This window comes from Mercenaria mercenaria, unplaced genomic scaffold, assembly GCF_021730395.1.
Source record: "Mercenaria mercenaria strain notata unplaced genomic scaffold, MADL_Memer_1 contig_960, whole genome shotgun sequence".
Taxonomy (NCBI): domain Eukaryota; kingdom Metazoa; phylum Mollusca; class Bivalvia; order Venerida; family Veneridae; genus Mercenaria; species Mercenaria mercenaria.
The window spans coordinates 31,372-55,605 of record NW_026463880.1 but is presented as its reverse complement, the minus strand read 5'-3'; the positions used below and the strand labels follow the sequence as shown (position 1 = coordinate 55,605).

The 24,234-nt window shown below is 35.2% G+C and overlaps 2 protein-coding genes across 2 annotated transcripts; one reads left to right on the top strand and one right to left on the bottom strand.

The window, feature by feature from the left end:
• Positions 1 to 800: 800 nt before the first annotated feature.
• LOC123548753 (uncharacterized) lies at positions 801 to 6,692 on the bottom strand. Its single transcript, XM_053536389.1, has 4 exons — positions 6,524 to 6,692; positions 3,723 to 3,818; positions 1,907 to 2,594; positions 801 to 1,173 (listed from the first exon to the last, which is right to left on the bottom strand). Exons 1-4 carry the CDS (start codon positions 6,690 to 6,692, stop codon positions 801 to 803), a joined length of 1,326 nt encoding a protein of 441 aa, XP_053392364.1.
• A 6,665-nt stretch (positions 6,693 to 13,357) lies between these two features.
• LOC123548829 (uncharacterized) lies at positions 13,358 to 15,138 on the top strand. Its single transcript, XM_045336442.2, has one exon. It carries the CDS (start codon positions 13,777 to 13,779, stop codon positions 15,136 to 15,138), a length of 1,362 nt encoding a protein of 453 aa, XP_045192377.2. The 5' UTR covers positions 13,358 to 13,776.
• Positions 15,139 to 24,234: the final 9,096 nt, after the last annotated feature.

Genomic DNA, 24,234 nt, shown 5'->3' with positions numbered 1-24,234 from the left:
AAAATTGTGTCACCATGAAGAGCTCAAAAGTGATACATTTCTCCCTGGTGGCTTAATGTGTTGTCAACTGAGGTGGTTTATGGTTTACATAAAAAAACTGAAGCTAAGATGATACCAGGGTGCACAGACTCAGATACCAGATAAATCTGGTGGTCTCCTAGCGCAACTGCATGCATAGTTGCTTTACATCTTAACTTGCAATTCACCACAAACCTACCTTAAAAGTCAATGTAAAATAAAAACATCTGTAAAATTCTGACAATGAATACATGTATATCTTTTTTTAATACATTAAAATGTTGAACATTAATCAGTCATCGAAATTAGGATTTTGAATCATGAGCCACTAACTGAGCTTGAGTTTCGTGGTACCGGTATAACTTGAATGACATGTTGAAAGATACAAGAGAACAATTCCAAAATTTCCAAAACATTATATAACTGGACAAATCAACATGATCAATGCACATCATTGTCAGTAATAATTTCAATATTTCCAAAACATCAAACAGGACAAATCAACATGATATATGCACATCACTGTCAGAAATAATTCAAAATTTCCAAAACATCATAAAACTGGACAAATCAACATGATCAGTGCACATCATTGTCAGTAATAATTTCAATATTTCCAAAATATCAAACAGGACAAATCAACATGATATATGCACATCACTGTCAGAAATAATTCAAAATTTCCAAAACATCATAAAACTGGACAAATCATCATGATCAGTGCACATCATTGTCAGTAATAACGCAAAACTAGACTTTGTTCTGATCAGTTCTCAACAATTTCACTTTCTACGCAAAACCTTTTGGAAGTTTTCAAACTTTTTTATGAACACTTCTTTTGCAACTTTTGTTTTTAGAATAACAAGTCTTTCTAATTTTTGAAACTTTTCCTGATCCAATGGAGGCCTTGGACTTTCTCCTGATTTCACTGTTTTCTTCCCCGTTCTTGATGATTTTTTTAATTCCTCTTCAGTGAAGATATATCGTGCCAGTATTTGCACTATTTCACCTGTGTCTGACGCATTCAGGTGTGCTACCAAGTCCTGCGCCATATCATCCTCAGTTTTGGTGGAACCCGGCTTTTCCTCCAGAGCTGTGACCCGCTCTTCCAACTTTTTCACTTTTTTCCTGAGGCTTCTGCATTCTTCTTCCAAGCTGAAATATACAAGTATACTCAGTTACAATAAGGCCTAAAAAAATAATTCTGTTTCCGGTAACATGCTAAAAAAAATTAGGGTAGGTAGGTCGGAAATTTTTTTTTTGGAATTTTTTTTTATTAAGGGAGACTTTTCAGAAATTTTTTTGTCAAAAAAATGATTGAAAATATGGGGGTTATGCCTTTAGAGCATCAGTAAGTTGTTTTCCAACATCACTGGTCGTGTTTAAAGCATAAAAAGTGCAGTTTTGCATCTTTTTGTTAAAAAGTTGAAAAAAATATTCTCCAAGGCCATAAAAACATTTAGGATCAGGCCAAAAAATTAGAGTAGGTCGGGATACTGGAAACAAAAAAATTTTTTTTTACGCCTAAAGATTAGTTTTCCCTCTATCAGTGAACAAGCATTTATCAAATGTTGGTAATTCAAGATTCATCATGAAATGCGGTCACTCGCAAGAAGATTGTTATTTGTGAATGGGTTCTTACGTGACATGAAATAGCCATAAATAACCAGAACCAATGGTTTAAGATGTTAAGATGTCAAGAAAGACACTTTTCAATGGATTAAAAGGATCTGTTTAAATCGTCGACGATCCCAAAGAACAAGAAAGATGTTTTATTTGCTCATCATGATATGACTGAATCATTTTCAAATCAAGTTTAGCCCAATTTAAACAAAACTAGGCTGTGCTGAACAAATAGTGTTAGCGCATATCCAAAAATTAAACTTACCTGAATTCTTTGCGTTTCTTAGAATTGCTTGGCAAAAAGGAAGAGGACTTTTCTGAATTCCTGGAAGAAGACTTGCCGTCATGACTCGGTGACCTGTGTGACTGACTGGATGTTGGCATTGATGACTTTTCTGACTGAACAAATGACTCCTCTGACTGACCAGATGACTTTTCTGACTGACTAGATGACTTTTCTGACTGACCAGATGACTTTTCAGACTGACCAGATGACTTTTCTGACTGACCAGATGACTTTTCTGACTGACTTCTAGATGACTTTTCTGACTGACCAGATGACTTTTCTGACTGACTTCTAGATGACTTTTCTGACTGACCAGATGACTTTTCTGACTGACTAGATGACTTCTCTGACTGACCAGATGACTTTTCTGACTGACCAGATGACTTTTCTGACTGACTTCTAGATGACTTTTCTGACTGACCAGATGACTTTTCTGACTGACTAGATGACTTCTCTGACTGACCAGATGACTTTTCTGACTGACAAGATGACTTTTCTGACTGACTTCTAGATGACTTTTCTGACTGACCAGATGACTTTTCTGACTGACTTCTAGATGACTTTTCTGGCTGACTAGATGACATCTCTGGCTGACTAGATGACTTTTCTGACTGAAAGTCAGAAGGTGCTTTTGATGGTACCACACTGTGATAAGGACCTGATAATGCTGAAAATAGAATACTTCTGAAATCACTTACAATGCAAAATTAATCAAAAATCAGAAATAATCGGCAGCTAGAAATGTGTCCCATGCCCCCACTACATGACAAAGTACACAGACCTTTTCTCCCAAGTCAGGGGCCATAACTAATACTGAATGAATCCGGACTTGAAACCCCAGGTGCACAACTGCACATGCTGACAAACAATCCTGTAAAGTTTGGTGACTCTAGGTCAAATACTTTTGGAGCTACACACGACACAACATTAAAATGACAATTTTTTACTAAGTCAGGGGCCATAACTCCTACATTACTGAATGAATCCGGACGCAAAACCCCAGGTGCACAACTACGCGAAACCCCAGGTGCACAACTACACATGCTGACCAACATTCCTGTAAAGTTTGGTGACTATGTCAAATACTTTTGGAGCTAGGCGCGACACAACATTAAAATGACCATTTTATACTAAGTCAGGGGCCATAACTCCTAAACCACTGAATGAATCCGGACGCAATACTCCTGGTGCACAAGTTCACATGCTGACCAACACTACTGTAAAGTTTGGTGACTGTAGGTCAAATACTTTTGTAGCTACACGCGACACAACATTCTCGGACGGAAGGACGGACAAGGGCAAATCTATATGCCCCCCCCCCCCACCCCACAAAAACTGGGGGCATAAAAATCAGTCTTTAATCAGTTAACTGCCAATTAGAAACGATTGTTGCTGATTATTTTCTATATCAATAATTAATCAACAATTTGATATCGATTTATCATTGATGATTATTAACATTTTCCGATCGATTATGCTTCAAAGTTATTGTAATATTACTTATAATTTCAAGTGGAAACCATTTTCAAAGTAAGGGGCCCTGAGTTTGACTTAGTGACCCCAAAATCAATAGGGGTCAGCTACTTTACCGAGACCAATGTCCCTTGAAGGTTCTATGTAAAATGGTTCTGGTGTTGAGTGGAAACTGATTTCAAAATTTGGGCCCCCTGAGACTTTGCCCTTTGACCCAGTGAACTCAAAAACAATATACTCAATAAATGCAATCATCCTATGAAGATTGAGGACTCTGTCTGTAAGCAGGTACAATTTGAAGGTTACATAAAAACTAACTTACAAGGAACTGTAGGTAGTGCATTCTGCCGTTGTTTTACTTCTGTGTATGAATATTTCGGAGGGAGTTTTGCTTGCTTCATTAAGTACTTCATGTTGGCTGTAAATAAAGATTGTAATGGTAAAGAAATAAGGCAGTATGTCAATAGATTAATGTCAAAGTTACACTCCAGTGATAATCCAAATAATTTGACGTCAAAACTGATTCTGAGATATTTTCGTGATAGGTCATAATCCCTCTCTTTACATCAAAACCAATAATGACCTTTTCTGTGGTGAAACTAGAGCTGCTTTTGAGAAAGGTCTTATGATCAAACACATTTTGTTCAAGTTTTGTGAAGATCGGATAAGTGTTCAACAGAGTGCGGACAAGAGTAAAAATGCTGATTTTTCGGTAATTCAAGGGCCGCAACTCCAAAATGCCTGGACCGATTTTACTAGTTATCGAACTTGACTGAGGTCTTATGGTCAAACACATTTTGTTTAAGTTTGGTGAAAATCGGATGAGAAATGTTCGACTTAAGAGTGCGGACAAGCTTTGTGACAGACACACGGACACACACACAGACTGGAGTAAATCAATATGTCTTCCACATATAACAGAGGCCAATAAAAGGCCTCTTCCCAATCCAAAAATATACTATTTTTTCCCAACTGTGGCAGAGGTATTTCGCAAAATGCAAGGTAAGATTTCCCCAAATCATGCAACAGATGGCTAAGATTTTGTTTACATTTCAGTATTTCCAGAGGAAGCGTTTGTCTGGTGTCGATTTTTTGTTGCACAATAGCCTAACAGCCCACAGAACCAGGTGTGACACATTGCCAGTCTAATATGTTATGTTTCATGGCCTGGATTTTAGTCCATCTTTCAGGGGAGATAAATTTGCTTCAATGTTTACTTCCGGTTGATAATTTTTCCCAAAATATACAATTATCGCGCATAAATTTCCCAATTTGAAAGGCCAAGGCCTCTTCCCAATTAATATTTCCTGATGAAAAGCCCTGTCTTTCATGCACTAATCAGGTCTAGGAAAGTGGTATATTTACAGATTATCTGATTTTTCGATCTGTAAATTTACAGATTGTGTGTATGAAAACGGATGAAATTACATTTATTCCCAAAACCGCAGCTTGAAATTGGTTTTTAATAATTTACAGTATGCATAAATTAACATCATTTGTGAGTTTCAGCCATTTTTATTGACTTTGAGTTTTTGGCCTTTTCAAAAAAATCAAAAGTCAACAGAAATGACTGAAAGTTACAATTGACCTTTATTTATGCGTACCATAAGTAAATCTATTAATTTCAACCTGTGATTTTGAGTTAAAGTACGATTTTAGCAGTTTTCAGACATTTGATCTGTAAATTTATATCTACTAAATATACCACTTTCCTAGACCTGTTAATTAAAAAAATATCCCGTAAGTGTAATGTAAACATTTGTTGATATCAAGCATAAAAAAACTGGGGTGAAATAGTCTTTGTACCAGCTCTACGATCACTTATATAGAAAAAATGAATCCTGTCCCTTTCTGTGCCAATACACTGAAATTTTTTTTATATTGGCAGTGGCTAGAGAACCGGAATCGGTTCCCTAGACAGCGAACTTATTCGTCCGGAACCGGTTCTCTAACCAAAATAGCATACATAGGCTAGGGAATCGGAATTTTATTTCTATGCATAATGCTGCCAAAATCCACTTTGTTTATTGGTAAATGTCATGCATATTGTTATCTTAATTAATTTTACTGTGCCCTTGCATTTATCTGCGTTAACTGTCCGCCATATTGGAATGATAAAAACTAGTACGAATAAATGCGTGAATACTCACTTTCCTTTTTTTAAATGTTATTTGCTTTCAGCATGTACTCTGTTAAAATCATTTCAATATAAAGTAATATTGATTTGTATTTGTGTCATTACATGTTTATAGATGTACAAACTAATTTAATTGCCATTAAAACTTCATGCCGATTCTTTGATCAGTTTATAACACCTCGGCATTTCACGTTCAAAGATATGTGATCAATATACTAATAAACGGAAATTACTTATTTGTTTTAGATGTTTCTTTTATTGTTTTATTTTTACATTTCAAGTTTATTTCGGCTTGCTCCAATGCTTACGATTTCCGCATTCATTCGTACTTGTTTATTTTATCATTCCAATATGGCGGACAGTATGCGGCAAGTACACTTTTGGAGACATGGTAAACACAGATAAATGAAAGGGCATGGCTTGCTGAAAATTGAAATGTTAAATTCATTTAGATAATAACATGCATAATACTTACCAAAAAAATAAAAAAAGTGAATTTCGGCAGCTTTATGCACAGAAGTAAAATTCCGGTTCCCTAGTCTATGCACGGTTCTTTGGCTAGAGAACCAGTTCCGGACGAATAAGTTCGCTGTCTAGGGAACCGATTCCGGTTCTCTAGCCACTGCCTTTTATATTTTATCCGCAATGTTCACTAAGAGAAACGTCCCTTGTCAGAGTACGATTCCCCTGACTGTAGAAGCTCTGTTCAGTCCGGATTATATTTCCAAACATGCATGACAGAAACAATAGATTTTTATTCAAGCATGGAATCCCAAAAACTCAGCTTATTTACGTATCTCGGCAGGAAATATCGAACATGCACTTTCATCTTTTATACTATCGGCCTATCATTTAATCGCACCTGAAGAAGGGACGTTGTTCTTAATGAACATTGCAGATAACATGGTTAGTTCAAACTAACTTGTGTTATGTAATTTGGAGATATTTTTTGACATGCATGAAGCCTATGCAGTGGAAAAACTTACGATGTACTTCACATATAACTGCTTCGTAGCGCTTCTTGCCAAATTTAGCAAAAATAAGCTCTCCTTCGACATAATTCTCTTTCAAAGGCTCTAAAATATCGCCCTTCTCAATAACTGAGAGCATGCGATCCTCCCAATGCACCAAAAAAAGCATGTCGGTGTCCGCCATAATTTTCAATTTTCTGGCCGCTTGTGTTCTTGAAAAGGTAACACACCACTAAATCTTCCGATCTGGCTTCTGAGTCACGGTGCATATCCGTATCGGCGGACTCTTTCTTAAATCTGCGATATCGGCGGTTTTTTGCGTCGGCACCGGCTATTCTTTGCTATAAACAATGTCCCGGTCAGTAGAGGAGGACAAAAATGATAACAGGTATGCGACTTAAAAATAAGTATTTTAGCACGGAACATTAGAATGTATTTACATGTATTGTAGCGTTTACTTTTTAATTATCAGCGATTTGCCCGCAAACTCGATGAAACAAGTTGATCGTGTATCAACATGAAATACAAGCCCGACCTTTTCCAGGGTCTTTACCGAGTTTTTTGCTTTGATATCATACTTCTCAATCAGAATATTTATATTCATTTTTCAATATTCTTCAAGAAATACTTTCAAATAGGCTGAAATGAAATGGAATTATTCAAAGAATGTGAATAGAACAACATCAGGAAAGCCGAGGATGGATCATCACTCTTTTAAAACTAGTACCATGCAATTCTTAACTCTTTTTATACATATAGAATGTATGGTTCTAACAAAATAATAAATAAATAATACTTAAAAATTGATATGGTGCCTGCCTTTTAATGTTGTCTTTTGGCAGTTTCTGTGATATGCAGGCTCCATAACCACAGATCCCCTCTGTAAATTCCAGTTTGTTTTGTTCTGCCCATTGTTTTCTCGTTTAGGGCACAGCCATTATTTTATCTGGGGACCATACGCCACTTTTCATGGAATTGCACTCTGTGCATCATTGAAGGTTCCATGTGCACCGCCGTATGAATACATCAGCGGGTGTCTCTAAATTACATTCTGGTCCTTATAACATGTGTAAATGTTGAGTTCTGCTCAACCCGGGGCTAGAGGGCGTGGACGGTAGCTTCCAAAATTGTACATGTATATGATTGCTTGTTTTAATTCTCAAGTAAAGGAAAACATTTCTATGGTGGTTTCTCACCGGAAGCTCGGATGTCAGGGTACTTTCTTTTAGGTTACTTAATAGTAGTATACCTATATATATATATCTATCTAACCTGAAATGAGATGAACAGATTTACTTTTTTGCAGTTTCTCTTTCCATTTTAATTTTTCAGCTGTTTTAACGGTAAAAAGATGAGTCTTGTAGATCTGATTAGATGTACATTCATAGCTATTCACTGCTGACACTATGGATAACCGTGGGGATGCACAAATTTAGTGGTTTGTAACCTAAATATTTTATTTGTTTTTCAATGATATAAGCATAATAGAAAACCGTGTTTTCCTGAAGAAGGAAGCATTTGTAAACATTTGCGTTTGTTTCTGGTAATGAAGTAATGAAATACCTTTATGATTGCTAACAAACTAATTAATATTGTACTGTACGGTTACAGTGATCGCAATCGATGTCAATTTCTTTTGGACTCCACGCAACTTACATGGAAAATGCTGACCCTTGATAATATGGCCCAGCTAAAATTATCAGATAAATGTAAATTTCAGTAAGATTTTAATTCATTTACACGATTCCACCATAATACTACTGGTTTGATAGCTAAATTTGAACCTGTGTATCTAAACCACTGACACAAGGGGACTTGACATATTGAACCCGTATATCTAAACCACTGACAAAAGGGGACTTGACATAGGCATAATAACTTCTACAAAAAATATCTCCGTCTCATAATTTCTTCCATGACGAACATCTACCTCCAGCTGTTGAAAATTTAAAATGCAGTATCCATCAGCATGATTACTTCCATAAGTTTTGTTCAGATTGTCAACTACAGATTTTACATACCTGTCTGCTCTTATTTAGATTCTGTAAGCACTGAATGGGTCTTATTTCATTTTTAGCTCACCTGAGCCAAAGGCTCATGGTGAGCTTTTGTGACCGGTCAATGTCTGTCTTGTTTCGTGTGTCCGTCAACATTTTCTAAAAAAATCTTCATGAAAACCACTGGGCAGAATTACACCAAACTTCACAGAAATGATCCTTAGGTGGCCCCCTTTCAATTTTTTTCAAAGAATTGAATTCCATGCAGAACTCTGGTTGCCATGGCAACCGAAAGGAAAAACTTTTAAAATCTTCTTGTCCAAAACCACAGGGCCTAGGGCTTTGATATCTGGTGTGTAGCATCATCTAGTGGTCCTCTACCATTACCAAGGTTGTTCAAATTATCCCCCTAGGGTCAAATATGGCCCTGCCCCGAGGGTTACATAGTTTATACAGACTTACATAGGGAAAACTTTGAAAATCTTCTTGTACAAAACCACACAGCCTAGGGCTTTGATATTTGGTATGTAGCATTATCTAGTAGTCCTCTACCAAGATTGTTCAAATTATCCCCCTAGGGTCAAATATGGCCCCGCCCCAGGGGTCCCAAGTTTTACATAGACTTATATAGGACAAAAATTTCAAAAATCTTCTTGTCTGAAACCACATGACTTAGGCCTTTGATATTTTGTTTGTAGCATTGTCATATGGTCCTCAACCAAAATTGTTCTTATTGTACCCCTGGGGTGAAAAGAGGCCTGCCCTGGGGTCCTATGTTTTATATAGACTTTCAGGAAAAAACTTTAAAAATCTTCTTGTCTGAAACCATGCGACCCAGGCTTTTGATATTTGGTATGATGCATTGCCTAGTAGTCCTCTACCAAAATTGTTCAAATTATGCCTCTGGGGTTAAAAGAGGTCCCGCCCCGGGGTCATTTAATTATTATATGAGTTATATAGGAAAAAATACTTAAAAAACTATCTGATCCCATTTCCAAGACTGTTTAATAATAATTACCTGATGACCCTAAGTAATATGATGTCACTTGACTATGACCTTGACCTGCTGACCTACTTTCTTGTTTTTTAAGATACAGCTGTGAAATTTGGATGTCATGTACAGTTGTGCATACCGATGGTAAAACTGAATTTCATTGACCCTGAATGTAACCTACTAACTTTCTTTATATTTTAGCATCAGTTTTGACATTTGAAACATGCAGGTCATATTACTCAGATGAGCGATCCAGGGTCATCATAACCCTCTTGTTCTTTTTGTTAACAGATCTACAGAATGTCTTCCATATCAGATAAAAAACAGAAAGAGACTTGCTACTTGGAAAAATATTGTGATGGCAAAAGGAACTTCGAATGTCAGCTCTGTAAACGTACGGTGAACTCAAAGCGTTCAATTCTGAATCATTTGTTTCAACAACATGCCCTGTGTAGGTGTAACTTTTACTTCCTACTTTTAACAAATGCTTTTGGCTTTTACTTGAAAATGTTGCATAGTCAGCTTATGAATATGAATACAATGCAACCATGAACCTTAGGATTAGGTGTTTGTTGCACTACCCTTAGCCATAATGCCTCAATAGTTTGTTGCTAATTTTTCCCCACTGAAGGTGGATAGATATAGTTTTGGTGTCCATTTGACTTTCTGTCCATATCTTTTCGACGTCTGTGCATATTTAAAACACACTCGACACGTAAATGTATGTACTTATAAACACTAGAGCAGGGGCAGCGATTACTCATTTTGCTTTACTTGTCTGTTTGTGTGATTTTTGTTTGGAGATTGGGTGGGGGACATTTAGATCCAATTTCTGATTTGTTGATCAGTACAGGACCCATTTTAACGTCAGATGGCAACTTGAACTACGAAAATTTTGCTCCATAATATATATTCATACTTCTATGGGGATATCAGTTTTAATCAATTTTACTTGTTTAATACACATTCTCAGTCTTGTATCTTATAATGAACTTTTAAATGAATAGCAGAAATATTGCAGTCGTCATCCTAAAATTGTGCTATGTAATATTAAAGCTATATGATATCATCTGTTGCGTTCCAGCTCCAGTAAAGCCATGTAAAAAGTTGTACAGTTCTGATGAAAGTATTGAAGTACCTAGAAGTACCTTGTATAGATGGAAATCTGTGAAAAGCAGGAAGTCTTTGGCATTTGGTGAAATCAGAGGTAAATTCTTTTGTCAAGCGTTTGTCCATATGTCAGTGCAGAATTGTGTCTGACCAACCTTTTCCAGACTGTCACTTATCATGCATTGAAGTAATTGTAAAATTACTTTGTAAAATGTCGTCATGTTCAGTACTTGTAACTACATGTTGCATGCAGACCTACGGTCACATCTAGAAGATTTTGAAGCTGTGTATGTTTTCGATAAAGCTTGGTCTGGGCTTGAGCATAATACTGCATTAATGATTTCAATTTAACTGTGCTGATTGTTATGAGGCAGCTAATGATGACTTTGCCTTGCAAGGTACATGTACATGGCAGACTAGACATTCGTCACCAAGATTTTATTTTACTGAAGGGGTCTCAAAATATATCTATTTCGGCATTAATTAGTGTTTGTTCCACACCAACTGAACTGCTATTAAAATTCATCAGCAAAATGAATGTTCTTTTTGCCTTAGAGAAGATAAATTTATTGCAGACTTGATGTAGGGCATAAACTGTTATCACATTAATAATTTTAATTGTGACTTAATAGTCCTAATACTGCTACTAAGCAGTAAATGCCTTTCCAGTTTTATTTGCTAAATGCTCTTGAATGTGTTATAGAGTATTACTCTTGCGAATGATTCAGGAAAAATCCAAGCAGTAAGGTTTTAATGTTTGCATGATTGACTTTCAGATTCCTCAACTGCTGTCGCAGGTCCTCTCTCAAGCGGCAATGAAGCAAGCAATGATACTGACAAAAATGCAAGCAATACAAATACCACAGATACAGATACAGATGTCAGTATTGAACTATCAGGATCTGCTCTTGACACATCAGATGAATCACAAAGCATTTCTTCAAGTGAGACTTTCAGTACAGACAGTATGGCATCTGGTGCATCTGACTTTGAAAACCTAAGTGAAAACTCCAAGAATGGTGCTCTGATGTTACTTAATTGTTTTAAGAAACACAATTTAACTTCTAGTGCATGCAGTGATATACTAAAAACAGTGAGACAAGTACTGCCAGATGCTAGAAATAACCCCTTGTTACATTATAGTAAAGTTCTTTCGTATACACCTTCAAGTAGCTATACAGAGGTTCACTACTGCAGCAAATGTGAATATATATTCCCTAAAGATGGACAGATTCTTCAGTGTGAAACCGAAAATTGTGGAGGCATGGTCAAAAGCTTCATGTTGGCTGATGTGAAAGAAGTGTTAAAAAGTCTTCTTAAATCTCCAGGTAAAAAATAATTAAACATCATCATATTCATATGGCAAATTAGTAGTCCATCTGAGCATGATGACCTCGTTTATCATTCTTTACAATTATTTGTCTGTCCCTTAAAGGCACATCCCCTGGTTTCCACTGCACATATTAGTGTGCATATTGTACAAAGAAGAAATTTTAACTAGCAGACAGAATTTTCTTAAACTTTGCATGATTAAAGAGAATTAAGATAGAAACAAACTAATGCAAAAATTAGGGGTTGCGGTGCTACTTTTGAGTTATCTGCTCCTGAATGCGAGTTTTTGGCTCTTTTCGGCCATTTTCAAGGGCAGATAGCTCAAAATCAAGCCTACCAATACCTAAATTTATTTCACATTATTGTTTGTAAAATGTTACATTTCTAGTCATTATGCAAAGTTTTTAACCACTCCATCAAGCAGATACTTTGCTTTGTTTCAATGAGTAAACATACTGCATTTTTGTCCAGCCCGCTTGCGGAAGCGAAGACACAGTTGTCCAAATGGCTGTTCAGTGTATGTGCGTCCGTCCGTCCGGATTTGTTTGTCCGGCCCATAACTTTGACATGCATGGAGCATCTCGTTTATATTTGGCATGAATCTTAATCTCAGTGAGACGGAGTGTCTTGCGCAAGCTGCAGGTTTCTATCTCAAAGGTCAAGGTCACACTTGGAGGTCAAAGGTTAAATTCAATAATGACTTTGTCCGGACCATAACTTTGACACGCATGGAGCAATCTTGTTTATATTTGGCATGAATATTAACCTCAGTGAGACGGAGTGTCATGCACAAACCGCAGGTTCCTATCTCAAAGGTCAAGGTCACACTTGGAGGTCAAAGGTTAAAGTCAATAATGACTGTCCGGAGCATTTCTTCTTCATGCATGGAGGGATTTTGATGTAACTTGGCACAAATGTTCACCATCATGACACAGAGTGTCATGTGCAAGAACCTAGAATTACTTCCCTTTGTTGTTACTATAAATAGCTTATATTGTAACTTTTTTATTACTGGTCGTAGGGAAAAATCAAGACCACTTCTCTGTAGTACAATATGCATGTTACATCCAATTTTGAGGTGTATTTTGACCTATCTGTACTGGTAAGGATTTTTATGTGGACTTAATTTTTTTTAAAGATTTACTTCCCTTTGTTGTTACTATAAATAACTGATATTGTAACTTTTTGCAATCATTTTTTATTTTGCATAAATGTTTGCCTCAATGAGACAGGGTGTCATGTGCAACTCCTAGTCCTTTTGACAGCTGGCGGGCTCGACATGTTGCCCGTGGGCATTTAGTTCTTGTAAAAAGGGTCATAGTTTGAAGAAACCTGCAGTACTCTGCCCATTTTTATTTTTAGAATATAATTCTATTGCAAGAATTCTGGAGGATATCAAGAAAACCATGGGGACTATACATGAAAACATTAACTCTGATGTTCTGAAAGATATACATGATGGTGAATTATATAAAGAACAAAATCTAAATACAGAACACACAAACTCTGCACAGGAAATTATAAAACTTACTGCAGTTCTCAACACTGATGGTGTAAACCTATATTCCTCATCCAAAGTGGAATTGTGGCCAGTTTTTCTTTCAATCAACGAATTGAGTCCCACATTGAGATTTTCAAGAGAGAATATTCTTTTGATAGGACTATGGCAGGGTTAGGGGAAGCCACCTTTCAAAGCATACTTTAGATGCATCAGTGAAGAAATTAACTTCCTAACTCTAAATGGTGTAGAACTTGAATTAGAAGGATCTGTTCGAGTTCATTTATTTGTATTAGGTGTTACTTTGGATTTACCAGCAAAGGCTGGACTACTAAATATGACTTTATACAATGGTGCAGAGGCATGTATCACTTGTGAGGAGCCAGGAAGAACTGTAACTCAAGGAAGAGGACACAGTAGGTGCTACCCATACCGTCCTTCAGTGTCTCGTTTTCCCATACGTTCATCAGCAAATATATTGCAGTTAATGAATGCTGCTACTGACAGAAACAGACAGAAAGGTTTCAAAGGTGTATCGGGTCTTGCACATTTATCAAAGTTTAATTTAGTGTATGGAACCGTTCCTGATTATATGCACTGTGTTTTGCTAGGAATTGTGAAAACTTTAATGTGCAGATGGTTCTCTCCAAAGGAAAGTGGAAAAGATTACTTTGTTGGTAAAGACTTGAAGCAGATATCCGATAGATTTCTCAAGATAAAACCGCCATATTTTATTGAACGCTTGCCACGTGACCTGGAAAAACATTATATGCATTTTAAAGCAACTGAACTTCAAGCATTTTTGCTGTTTTACTCTGTGCCTTGTCTCCATGGTTATCTTGCTGAAAGATTCCTGCAGCACTTTGCACTGCTTTCAGAGGCAATACATATATTGCTTGGGGAAAACATCACCAGAGATTGTCTTGAAAGGTCTGAATTTCTCCTTGAAAGGTTCTACTCTCAGTTTAGTGTATTATATGGGGAAGGTTCTTGTGGACTTAATGTACACAATGCTTGTTTACATATGCCCATGTATGTGAGAAAACTTGGTCCACTATGGGCCTGGAGCTGCTTTTCTTTTGAAGATGCAAATGCCATGATTTTACAGTCAGTACATGGAACTGGAGATGTAGTGAAACAAGCCTTGAGGAAACAAGAAATTGCGATGTACATCCGTTCATCAGATGAAATTAGAAAAGCTTCTCGGTCAAAACTTAAAGTTACATATAAAGCACAAAACTGTGATGTTCTGGGAGCGTTGCATAGAATTGAGAGGAATCTGCCTGCTTGTATAAGAGAATCTCTTGGTGCTGAAAATGCAGAAAATCTTAAGAAGATTCAAAGAGTTATTGTGAATGGTGAAAAATTTTACAGTGCTGAATATTCAAGGATGAAAAGGAGAAATTGTCATGCTGTACTATATTCAGGAGACAAATTTGGTCTGATACAGTACTTTGTATTAGTCCAACCCTCTAACAAGGTTTATGCAGTTTTGAAGAAAATCGATTCCAATGTTGATTCTTGGCTTTGTACATATGAAGCAGCAAAGCATTTAAATCCAGTTGTTCTGACAAATTCATTCAATGTCGTTGGCGTTGAAAGTCTTAATACTACATTGCTGATTATCGATCTGGAAAATGGACAAGAGGCAGTTGTTGCTAAAATGCCGAACAGACATGGTCATGCTGTCATGAAATAATTGGAATACATCTGTCCTGAGTATATACATGTACTTTATATACTTTATACTCTATGTTGAAAGTGGAATTCACTGTGCTTCCTTATTAGACAAATGAAAACACCTTTTTTAAGTAAAGTTAAAGATGTGTACATGTTTAAAGGATATGGATGTCATCCCAAAAGTAATTAATTTTGCTGGCTTTTGACTACCTCATTTGATACACATTATACAACCATTTGTATTTTAACACAAGTATATTTCGATTTGGGACATGATGTTCACATTGTCAAAGAAGGCTGCATCATGCATTGCTTTTGGGATGACCATTGTACAAGCAAATTTGTTTAAAGTTTGTTTCTGCAGTTTGCATTGCCACTTTGAATGATAAAATTCAATTTTCTCTAAAATGTTTCGCCAAAATTTCATGAAACTTGACTGGGTTCGTGAAATTTATATCGCCAAAAGATAGTAAAAATTATACGAAACAAAGAAGGGACATGCCACACCTATCTGTACGCGAAATTTCAGCAGTTTTGAATGAGTAAGAACTTGAGTTCTGATTTTATCGTTAACCACGGCACTGAAAACTGCCTATAATATGACTCTTCTTGAAGTAGAAAATGATTCATGAAATGTTTTCTGTGTAACCCTCCAATAGTATTATATATAAGTTCTAGAACTTATGATGAACTAAACAAATTCTTTATTTGATCATAATTACATATTACAGTGTTTATGGTTCATGATATATCCATGTTTTATACTTTAACTCCACATCATGGACATTTCAAGAACTTTTAAGATTCATTATCAGTTCATGAAAAGCTCATGATCAACATTCAAGAACACTTCAAGAATTATGACAATTCATTATCAGTTCATGATCAGTTCATTATCAACATCTTGGATACTTGAAGAACTTTTTAATATTACCCGATTCATTATCAGTTCATGATCAGTTCATTATCTACATCTTGGACACTTGAAGAACTTTTTAAGAACTATATCCGATTCATTATCAGTTCATGACCAGTTCATAATCTACATCTTGGACACTTGAAGAACTTTTTAAGAACTATATTCGATTCATTATCAGTTCTTGACCAGTTCATAATCTACATCTTGGACACTTGAAGAACTTTTTAAGAACTGTATCCGATTCTTCATTCGTTCATGAACAGTTCATGAATAGCATCTCAAGAACTGTTCATTTCAAAAAGTTCAAGAACTCAAATCATGAACTGTTCAAGCCCAGTTCGTGAATAATTCATGGGTGGCTTGAAATGTGCATGATTTCATGAACTGCATTTCGCAGGGGGAGCTACATCGATTAGAAACACAACCAAATTGGCACGGTGTTGGGGTAAATACCGACCCGTCCGGAAAACCATTCCAGCTTTAATGGTGGAGGAAGACCCCAGGTGCCCCTCTGTGCATTATTCATCACGAGCGGGCACCTGGGTATTGTCATTATTAATATTGTTATAATAATAATTATAATCATTATGTACAACGCCATTGAATATATCATTATATAAAAATAGGCGTTTAATCAAATTATTCAGTTTCAGTTTCAGTTTAAGAGGCATACTACATTCATTTGAGGAAGCCATCGAGCAGTCTTGCGAAATGTCTGTGGTTCTGCCAGATGCTGGCCAGTTTATGTTGCTGTTTTGATACTATGGGTGTAGAAAAGTCTTGGCTGAAAAGAATAAAGTAAAATACATAGTCAATTTAGCTTTTAAATTAACACCAACCTGTAAATCCCGGGTATCAATCGGCGGATCCGTAACCATCCTGTAAAATGACACCGGTCCTGGCAACTGACAGTAACTAGAAATCAATAACTGTCATAAATTGATCAAGTTTACTGTACGGAACACTGCACTGCAAAATCATACATGCTTTGTACTGCGTATAGCGGGTACCTAAGTTAGTACTGGCGAGCAAAGGAGGTGATGATCAAGTTTCATATAGTCGTTAGCGTATTAACTTTGGCATCCAGTTCAATACAAAGTTGGGAGTCCAGCAAACGATTGTTGCTTTTCAACTTTCAATGGACCATTTTAAGCTTCACTCGACTGCACTTAGTGCTGTCAGAGTTGAATAAAAATACCTCAAGTTACTTCTCATGAACCGTTGATAGTTCTTCCCAAAACTTGATTAGAATCATCTCTTAAGCTTGTTCAAATTGTTTTTCGTTACTACATATTATACAGAAAAAAAAACTTTAAACGACATCTTCTCACAAGCTGATGTATGGATGTTCATAAAACTTTGTCAAGCATTGTAGCATTGAAATTATTCATATTAATTAAATGGGTCCGTTATAGGAGCCACCAGTGCTAAAATCAAACTGCGAGATGATGTCAGTAAACAGTATTTTGACCTGACTGTTTTGAGACATAAGTTTTCGTGCAATTATTTGAGTAAGCTTCACAGTCCAGCAATTTTAACAATAAAAAATATCCTATGTAAAACTGAGATTATTAAAACAACACGAGAATTACAACGCAATAAAAAAGAAGAAATTAAAACGTTGAAAATATATATCGCTATGAGTTAATTAAAATGTATCAGTGAAACACACATATGGTATGAATATGGTAGATACTTGAAAATACAGCCCACTGGCTGTTCAGTTAGAATCCCCGAGGTCAGGTTAAAATCTGAATTTTTATTAGCAGACATATCATGATATACATATAAATTAGTATTTCAAAATTAATGATGTTATCTATTCTGTTGTACATTGTAGACTTTTCTTTTACATATTTTTGAAGCGTTAATTAACAAAAACGTGAAGTATATTTAAATGAGCATAATAATCTGTGTCACTGTGCCCTACAAAAGTGCAAAGACCCTTCTCCCATATCATACCTTAAATTTTTCAAATTTCAAAATGACATAGCCCTTAACATATCTTCTAATGCAACAATTTATGAATATCGAATATATTTAAATCAACAGTATTCACAATATGATTTTGAAACAGAAATATACATTGTTAAGGAAAAAGAAAAAGTGGAAACTCCACAGGTCGCTCAACACGACAATAACGAAAATGTTGCAGGCTCGGTTGATTGAGCCTGTTCATGGGCGGTGGTGGAAATGGATGCTATAGCTTGGCAGCGAGCGCATTGACAATTCATGGTGTAAATCTAAACGGGATTTTGATGAAAGAAATTTTTAAATTGAAACTCTTTTGTATAAATAATCAATGTTCAACATTAAGTGTCTCTGACTGTGAGAGGATGAATGTGGTGAGCAATTTGTTACAGGAGTACAATAATAAAAATGTATTAACATATCTTGTATTCTTCCTCTATCTTATTTGTTTTAAAAGTGTTCGTGTCGAAGCAAAACACCAAATCGGTCACAATTAAACGATAAACAAAACGACACATTTTTCCACACAATCATGTATTTAATGCAACAAATATCTCAAAAACACATCAACGACAGTTTGAGTTCTTCCTATGGCATAACTTTTAATGTGTTCATATCAAACTTTTCTTGCAATGCAAGCTTGAAAATGCGATCTGAAACAGAAAGAATATTCACCAAGGTCATATTATAATGATTTGAAAATGTATTATTTACATGTATACAATCGACAGACTGTCATTAGAAATAGGCATATTTTCGGATGTGAAGAATTCGTATACTTTATTTAGGCATTGCAAAGTGTATAAGACTGTAATATCAAACAGTAGTTTTAATTCTTATTTAACCTTTATTCAAATAAGAAATCTCAAGAAATTGTTATGACCAGGTTCAGCATCACTATGAGACCACTGTACGTGTTTGAGAGATAAAATATCAACTTTTAAATGACAAAAATTCATAAAAAGTGAGGATATTGATTACTATATCCATCAAAGAATTAAAAATTATTTCACAAATGTTAATTGTAATTAAGTTTTGTATATATCTAGAATTGAAATTGTGATATATTTTCTGTATCTGTGTTCGCAAAGAATAACAACTGTTGCCTTATTAAGTCCTTAAAACAAAGTTGAAAATGGATACGGGTTCACATACAATATTTCTTTTCAAAATGAAGACAATTAGGATATATTGGTTTGTGTATAATTTACTATCGCTTCACTGCTCCGGATGTTTTTTGCGAGTTAATTTAACGAATAATAAAAAAACACAAAACAACAACAACAACAAAAAACAGCAATAATATGAATTATCACTCAGTGTTTTATACTGAAGTGAAGATATTACATTTCTGCTTATAACAGAATGTTACATTTTTTAACACTTGGCATACATAATAGGTTGTAAAACAAAAGATGTACTTATATTCATCTATATTAGCTTTGCCTATAATTTTGAATTGTTGCAGTATAAAAAGGACTGGTGCAAATAACAATTTTGGCTAAAAACGACAAAGATCTTTATTTGCTCTGAATAAAGGCGTAGCTTTTATTGAAAACCTAGCACATTTTGTTATAAACATGCTATCGATTCTATCTAATAATTCTGAAACCTATTTCATTTGCTATCAATTTAAACCACCATTAAGAAATGTTACCTTTTATTATAATAATACTGTTTCGTACTAAGATACACTATAAATAGTCCTATTGATGTAACTGTAAGAAACACAAAATTTTGCCATTCTTAAGCTGGTCGTGTCATCTTTGGGATTATTAAAAGTGGCTAATTACATTTAAGCAACTCTTTGTGACATTCTTTATTTTTCGTATATTTTATTGGAAATTTATTTAATGAATTAAAAGACCTTTTACACGAGTTTCTTCTTTATTAAAAACATAAGTTTTATTTTTTTAATTTGTAATTACCCCTCTTTCATATGAAAGTATTTAAAAGTGGACTATTTCTATTAATTCCAATATAATATAAAACTTATAGTTTTACATTTGCATCTGATAAATAGTGGGATATTTCGGTAAGCTGAACCAAAAGGTAAGTTTTAAAACAATGTGTAGTTTCCCAATTCATTTATTTCTAATCTATCCTAGTTGCGCAACCAGAATATGTATAAGGAGGTAGCAATATTTTTACAAAGTTGCATTTCTAATGAATGTCTGCTAAATATATATTTGTCAGTGTAAATATTTGACAAATTTAATAAATACGTTAGTAATGACTTTATATCGTTCCATCAAAATATGTTTATTAAATCTATACATATGTTTAAGTTATTCTTATCAGGATAGGAAAGTCAAATTTTAAAGGTATCACCAATGAAAATCCAATGTAATTAACACATTAAACACTTGTAAATCTTTTGAACAAATTTGATATTTGATCAAAATCTGATTAACTACCTTTAACAGATTTGAAGATAAAACCTCATACTTTTATTTTTTGCAGGTTGTCAGTATAGAATGACGTCATATTATGACGCTGGTACCTGTCAGGGTTAGATTGCTGTGTATATGGATAGCTTTTGAACCAGATGTTGCCGTCGAGAAAACGCAAGTGCATATGCCCTTCAGCTAGGGTACGTACAGGTTTTAATGTTACTGACATTCCCATTAGGTTTTATAAATTGAAAGAACATTTCACCCTTGATCTAGATTCATTTGACAGGAATCCAGGAAATTCATTATTTAGTTCCTGTAGCTAAAGCAGCTCATAACATTACTGTCATCAGGCGACTTTTTTTATAGAAATATTCTAAATCATGTATTAACTAAAACCAGGCCTTAGTTATAGTATCAATCAATGGGCTATATATTATAGAAAAACATGTTACCCATGTTTGTGTCGTAGGGTAAAATAGTGGTATTGTAAATCCTTAATGTTTTAGTTGTTTTATTTCATTTTCCCCTACGACATTTGCACTTTTAGAGGCAAGGTTGATGACAAGCCGGATAAATTACCAGCTATGTACTTGGTTCCAAAACAACATTAACAGTCTTAATGGCTCTTTGCACCCACATTCTTGTTTATGTACTCTTATCAATAACCCAACGCTTTTAACATCGTTATAGATAGATAGATAGATTTTATGAGACCTCTGGGAGTTCTGTTAAAAATAGCGGATACTCATATATCAAGAACTACCATGTTGCATTTATTTTTACCAAATATTTCTACACCTATTATTACCAAATATTTATACACTGTGTATAACAGTCAACAACATAGTCCTATGAAAGACAACACCAGTTACTCTATTAGAGAAAACATTTGCTTGAGAAAAATACTATTTTTTGCTTGTAATATAAACTGTATAACAGAATATTTTATTAGTACTATTGGTACATATTACAAAATTTGGACTGAAAACGTTGTTTTGTAAGACCCCCTCTTTCTTATTAGATAGTTTTGTCCGCTTTATGAATACTGTTTTCCGAGCGTTCATGTCTATTTTCATGGGTACTTATTTATTGCACTTTACTTGGCGCAGACTTGTTTTTACATTGTTAAAATATATTTATGTTAAGTTTATCGCAAGATAAGCAGGCAGATGTTATCAATGCTTCTAACAACTTATCACACTATCTTTGCGATACATTGAATGTGGGTTATTTAAATATTCTGCTTATATGGTTGTCAGAATAATGTGTATGTTTGATATATTGATAACGTAACACATAAGCACAAATAGTACTTGACTCCCTTTTCATGCTATCATTGATATAATTATTGTTGAATTACTTATGGCTGATCTGGGTTCATTATGTTGATAGCTGGATCCCAGCATCACACATTATGTCATATACAATAGTTAAAGGGAACCAGATATTTGTTAGAGTAAGTATTCGTTGCAAAATACTATGCATAAATTTGGATCAATCAAAAACAAGTTTTATAAATAGCACCAATCAAAGCTCACGTCTGCTAAGGTATAAATAGGTAGATGGATGACAGAGAGGTCATTCTGTATCTAGCGATCGGAGAAGACACATCGAGGATTCAACTAATAATTTAACCAAGTACCCTGATAAGGAAGTTATTGCAACTACCCTGTCAGGGCGGATAAATTATCAAAAAGAAGACGTTTGAAGTTCATACACTAAAGAAGAGTTGCATAATTTCAACAAGGTTTCGAGCTGTAGGGCCAGCGCATAGGAGTTTTACCTTAAGAGTAGCTGAATGCTATAGACGATAGCAAATATAGGCTGAGCATCGGAAAGCTGAGACAGAGACCCAGAGTTTGTTAATCTACTGAGATAGTAGGATAGTTCCAGCTTATAGACGGTTCAGCGTTATTGACGAGGTACAGCCAAGGCATCGGGGTTATACCTATATTGTAGTTGAATGATACATGTGATAGCATATAGGCGCTGAGCATCCAGGAGTCAGGGCAATCATATAGAGTTGCAACTTCAATTAAGAGGAAAGAGGCCGAGCATCTATGCGATAGGACTCTATGTTGTTGATTCAAAAACGTTGTCTGACGGGAACTTCAACAAAAAGACAAGTTAAGTATAGAGTCTCCAGCCTATAGCAGTTTGAGCTAATTATTATTAATTGAAGATTGTTAGTTTGAAACATTTAGTGATTTGCCTGATTCCTGAAATTATCTAGCTGATAATTGAAATCATTTACAAATCATTGGTACACGAATCTTTTAGGCAAGGTAGCTAGAGGAAAATTTATGAATAAGATATTTGGTCTCACCAGCTATACGTTCTAACAAAGGACATTCTATATCGTTTGTCAGCTAGTCTAAGACATAGTCACCTTAGCGATTGGACCCATTTCATTGTTCAAGATACTAAAGGCGTAGGCACTTCCCTGGGTCATATAACTCGTATCCTGACAATGATTCCTAAAATATGTCCTTAAAAGCTTCAGTTAAATAATGGTAACAAAAGGGATTCACGTGGTGGACAGTAATTTTATTTATCAATACAGTGTCATCTTTGTAGAGGTTAACGAATGGGGTCTGGTGCTTGTGTTGATGTGTATATTTGTTCAGTCGCCGTGTACGAGTAAACATTTATTCACATTTCCACTCCGAGTACTGTATGGTAGGTTGCGTTCTTTTAATGTGTCTAATGTTATTAGTTAATCGATGCTATCAGAACTTACCGTTTAAGCTGTGACAAGAACCGTAGTTACATCCGCCATCTGCACAACAAGAATGACAGAGTGATGTGGATCGTCTACCTATGTTGCCACAATAGGAGCCCCAACTCGATCCGGGTGGCGGAATGGTAACATTTGCAACACATATCTTGTAATCATCGTAAGCGGCTCTCATCAAGAATTGACATCTCTGAAATAATTACATGTTTCTTTAAAGGTTATTATTATCATTATTACTATTATTTTTAGCTCGACTATTCAAAGAATAGGTAGATCTATTGGACTCAATCATGCGTCGGCGTCAGCGTTGGCGTCCCGATTTGGTTAAGTTTTTGTATGTAAGATTGTATCTCAGTAACCACTTACGGGAATAAACTGAAACTTCACACACTTATTTACTGTGATAAACTGGCTTACAATGCACAGGTTTCATAACTCTATTTTGCTTTTTTTACAAAATTATGCCCCTTTTTCGACTTAGAAAGTTTTGGTTAAGGTTTTATATGTAAGCTGGTATCTCAGTACCTACTAATGGAAATGGATTGAAACATCACACACTTGTTCACTGTCATAATATGACATGCATTGCACAGGTTTCATAACTCTCCTTTGCATGTTTACAAAAGTATGCCCTTTTTCGACTTAGCAGTTTTTGGTTAAGTTTTGGATGTAAACTAGTATCTCAGTTCCCACTAATGGGAATGGATTGAAATTTCACACACTTGTTCACTGTCCTAATCTGACATGTAATGCACAGGTTACATAACTCTACTTTGCATTTTTACAAAATTATGTCCCTTGTTTGACTTAGCAGATTTTGGTTACGTTTTTGTATGTAAGTTGGTATTTCGGTACCCACTAATGAGAATGGATTGAAACTTCACACAATTGTTCATTGTCATGAACTGATATGCATTTTAAAGGTTCCATAACCCTGTTTTGCAATTTTACAAAATCATTTCCCTTTTTTCAACTTTTATTTTCGTTGAACTGACAAGGCTGTTGAATAGTCGAGCGTTGCTGTCCTTCGACAGCTCTTGTTATTATTATTTTTATTATTATTATTATCTTCTTAATCATCATAGCTGAGAC

Bases quoted from the DNA above. Each gene is read 5' to 3' on its own strand.
- LOC123548753 (XM_053536389.1), bottom strand. From the start codon at position 6,692: ATGGCGGACACCGACATGCTTTTTTTGGTGCATTGGGAGGATCGCATG. The intron at 2,595-3,722 runs GTAAGTTAGTTT...TTCTATTTTCAG, and splicing joins TGCACTACCTACAGTTCCTT to CATTATCAGGTCCTTATCAC. The intron at 1,174-1,906 runs GTAAGTTTAATT...TGTATATTTCAG, and splicing joins AAGAAACGCAAAGAATTCAG to CTTGGAAGAAGAATGCAGAA.
- LOC123548829 (XM_045336442.2), top strand. From the start codon at position 13,777: ATGACTTTATACAATGGTGCAGAGGCATGTATCACTTGTGAGGAGCCA.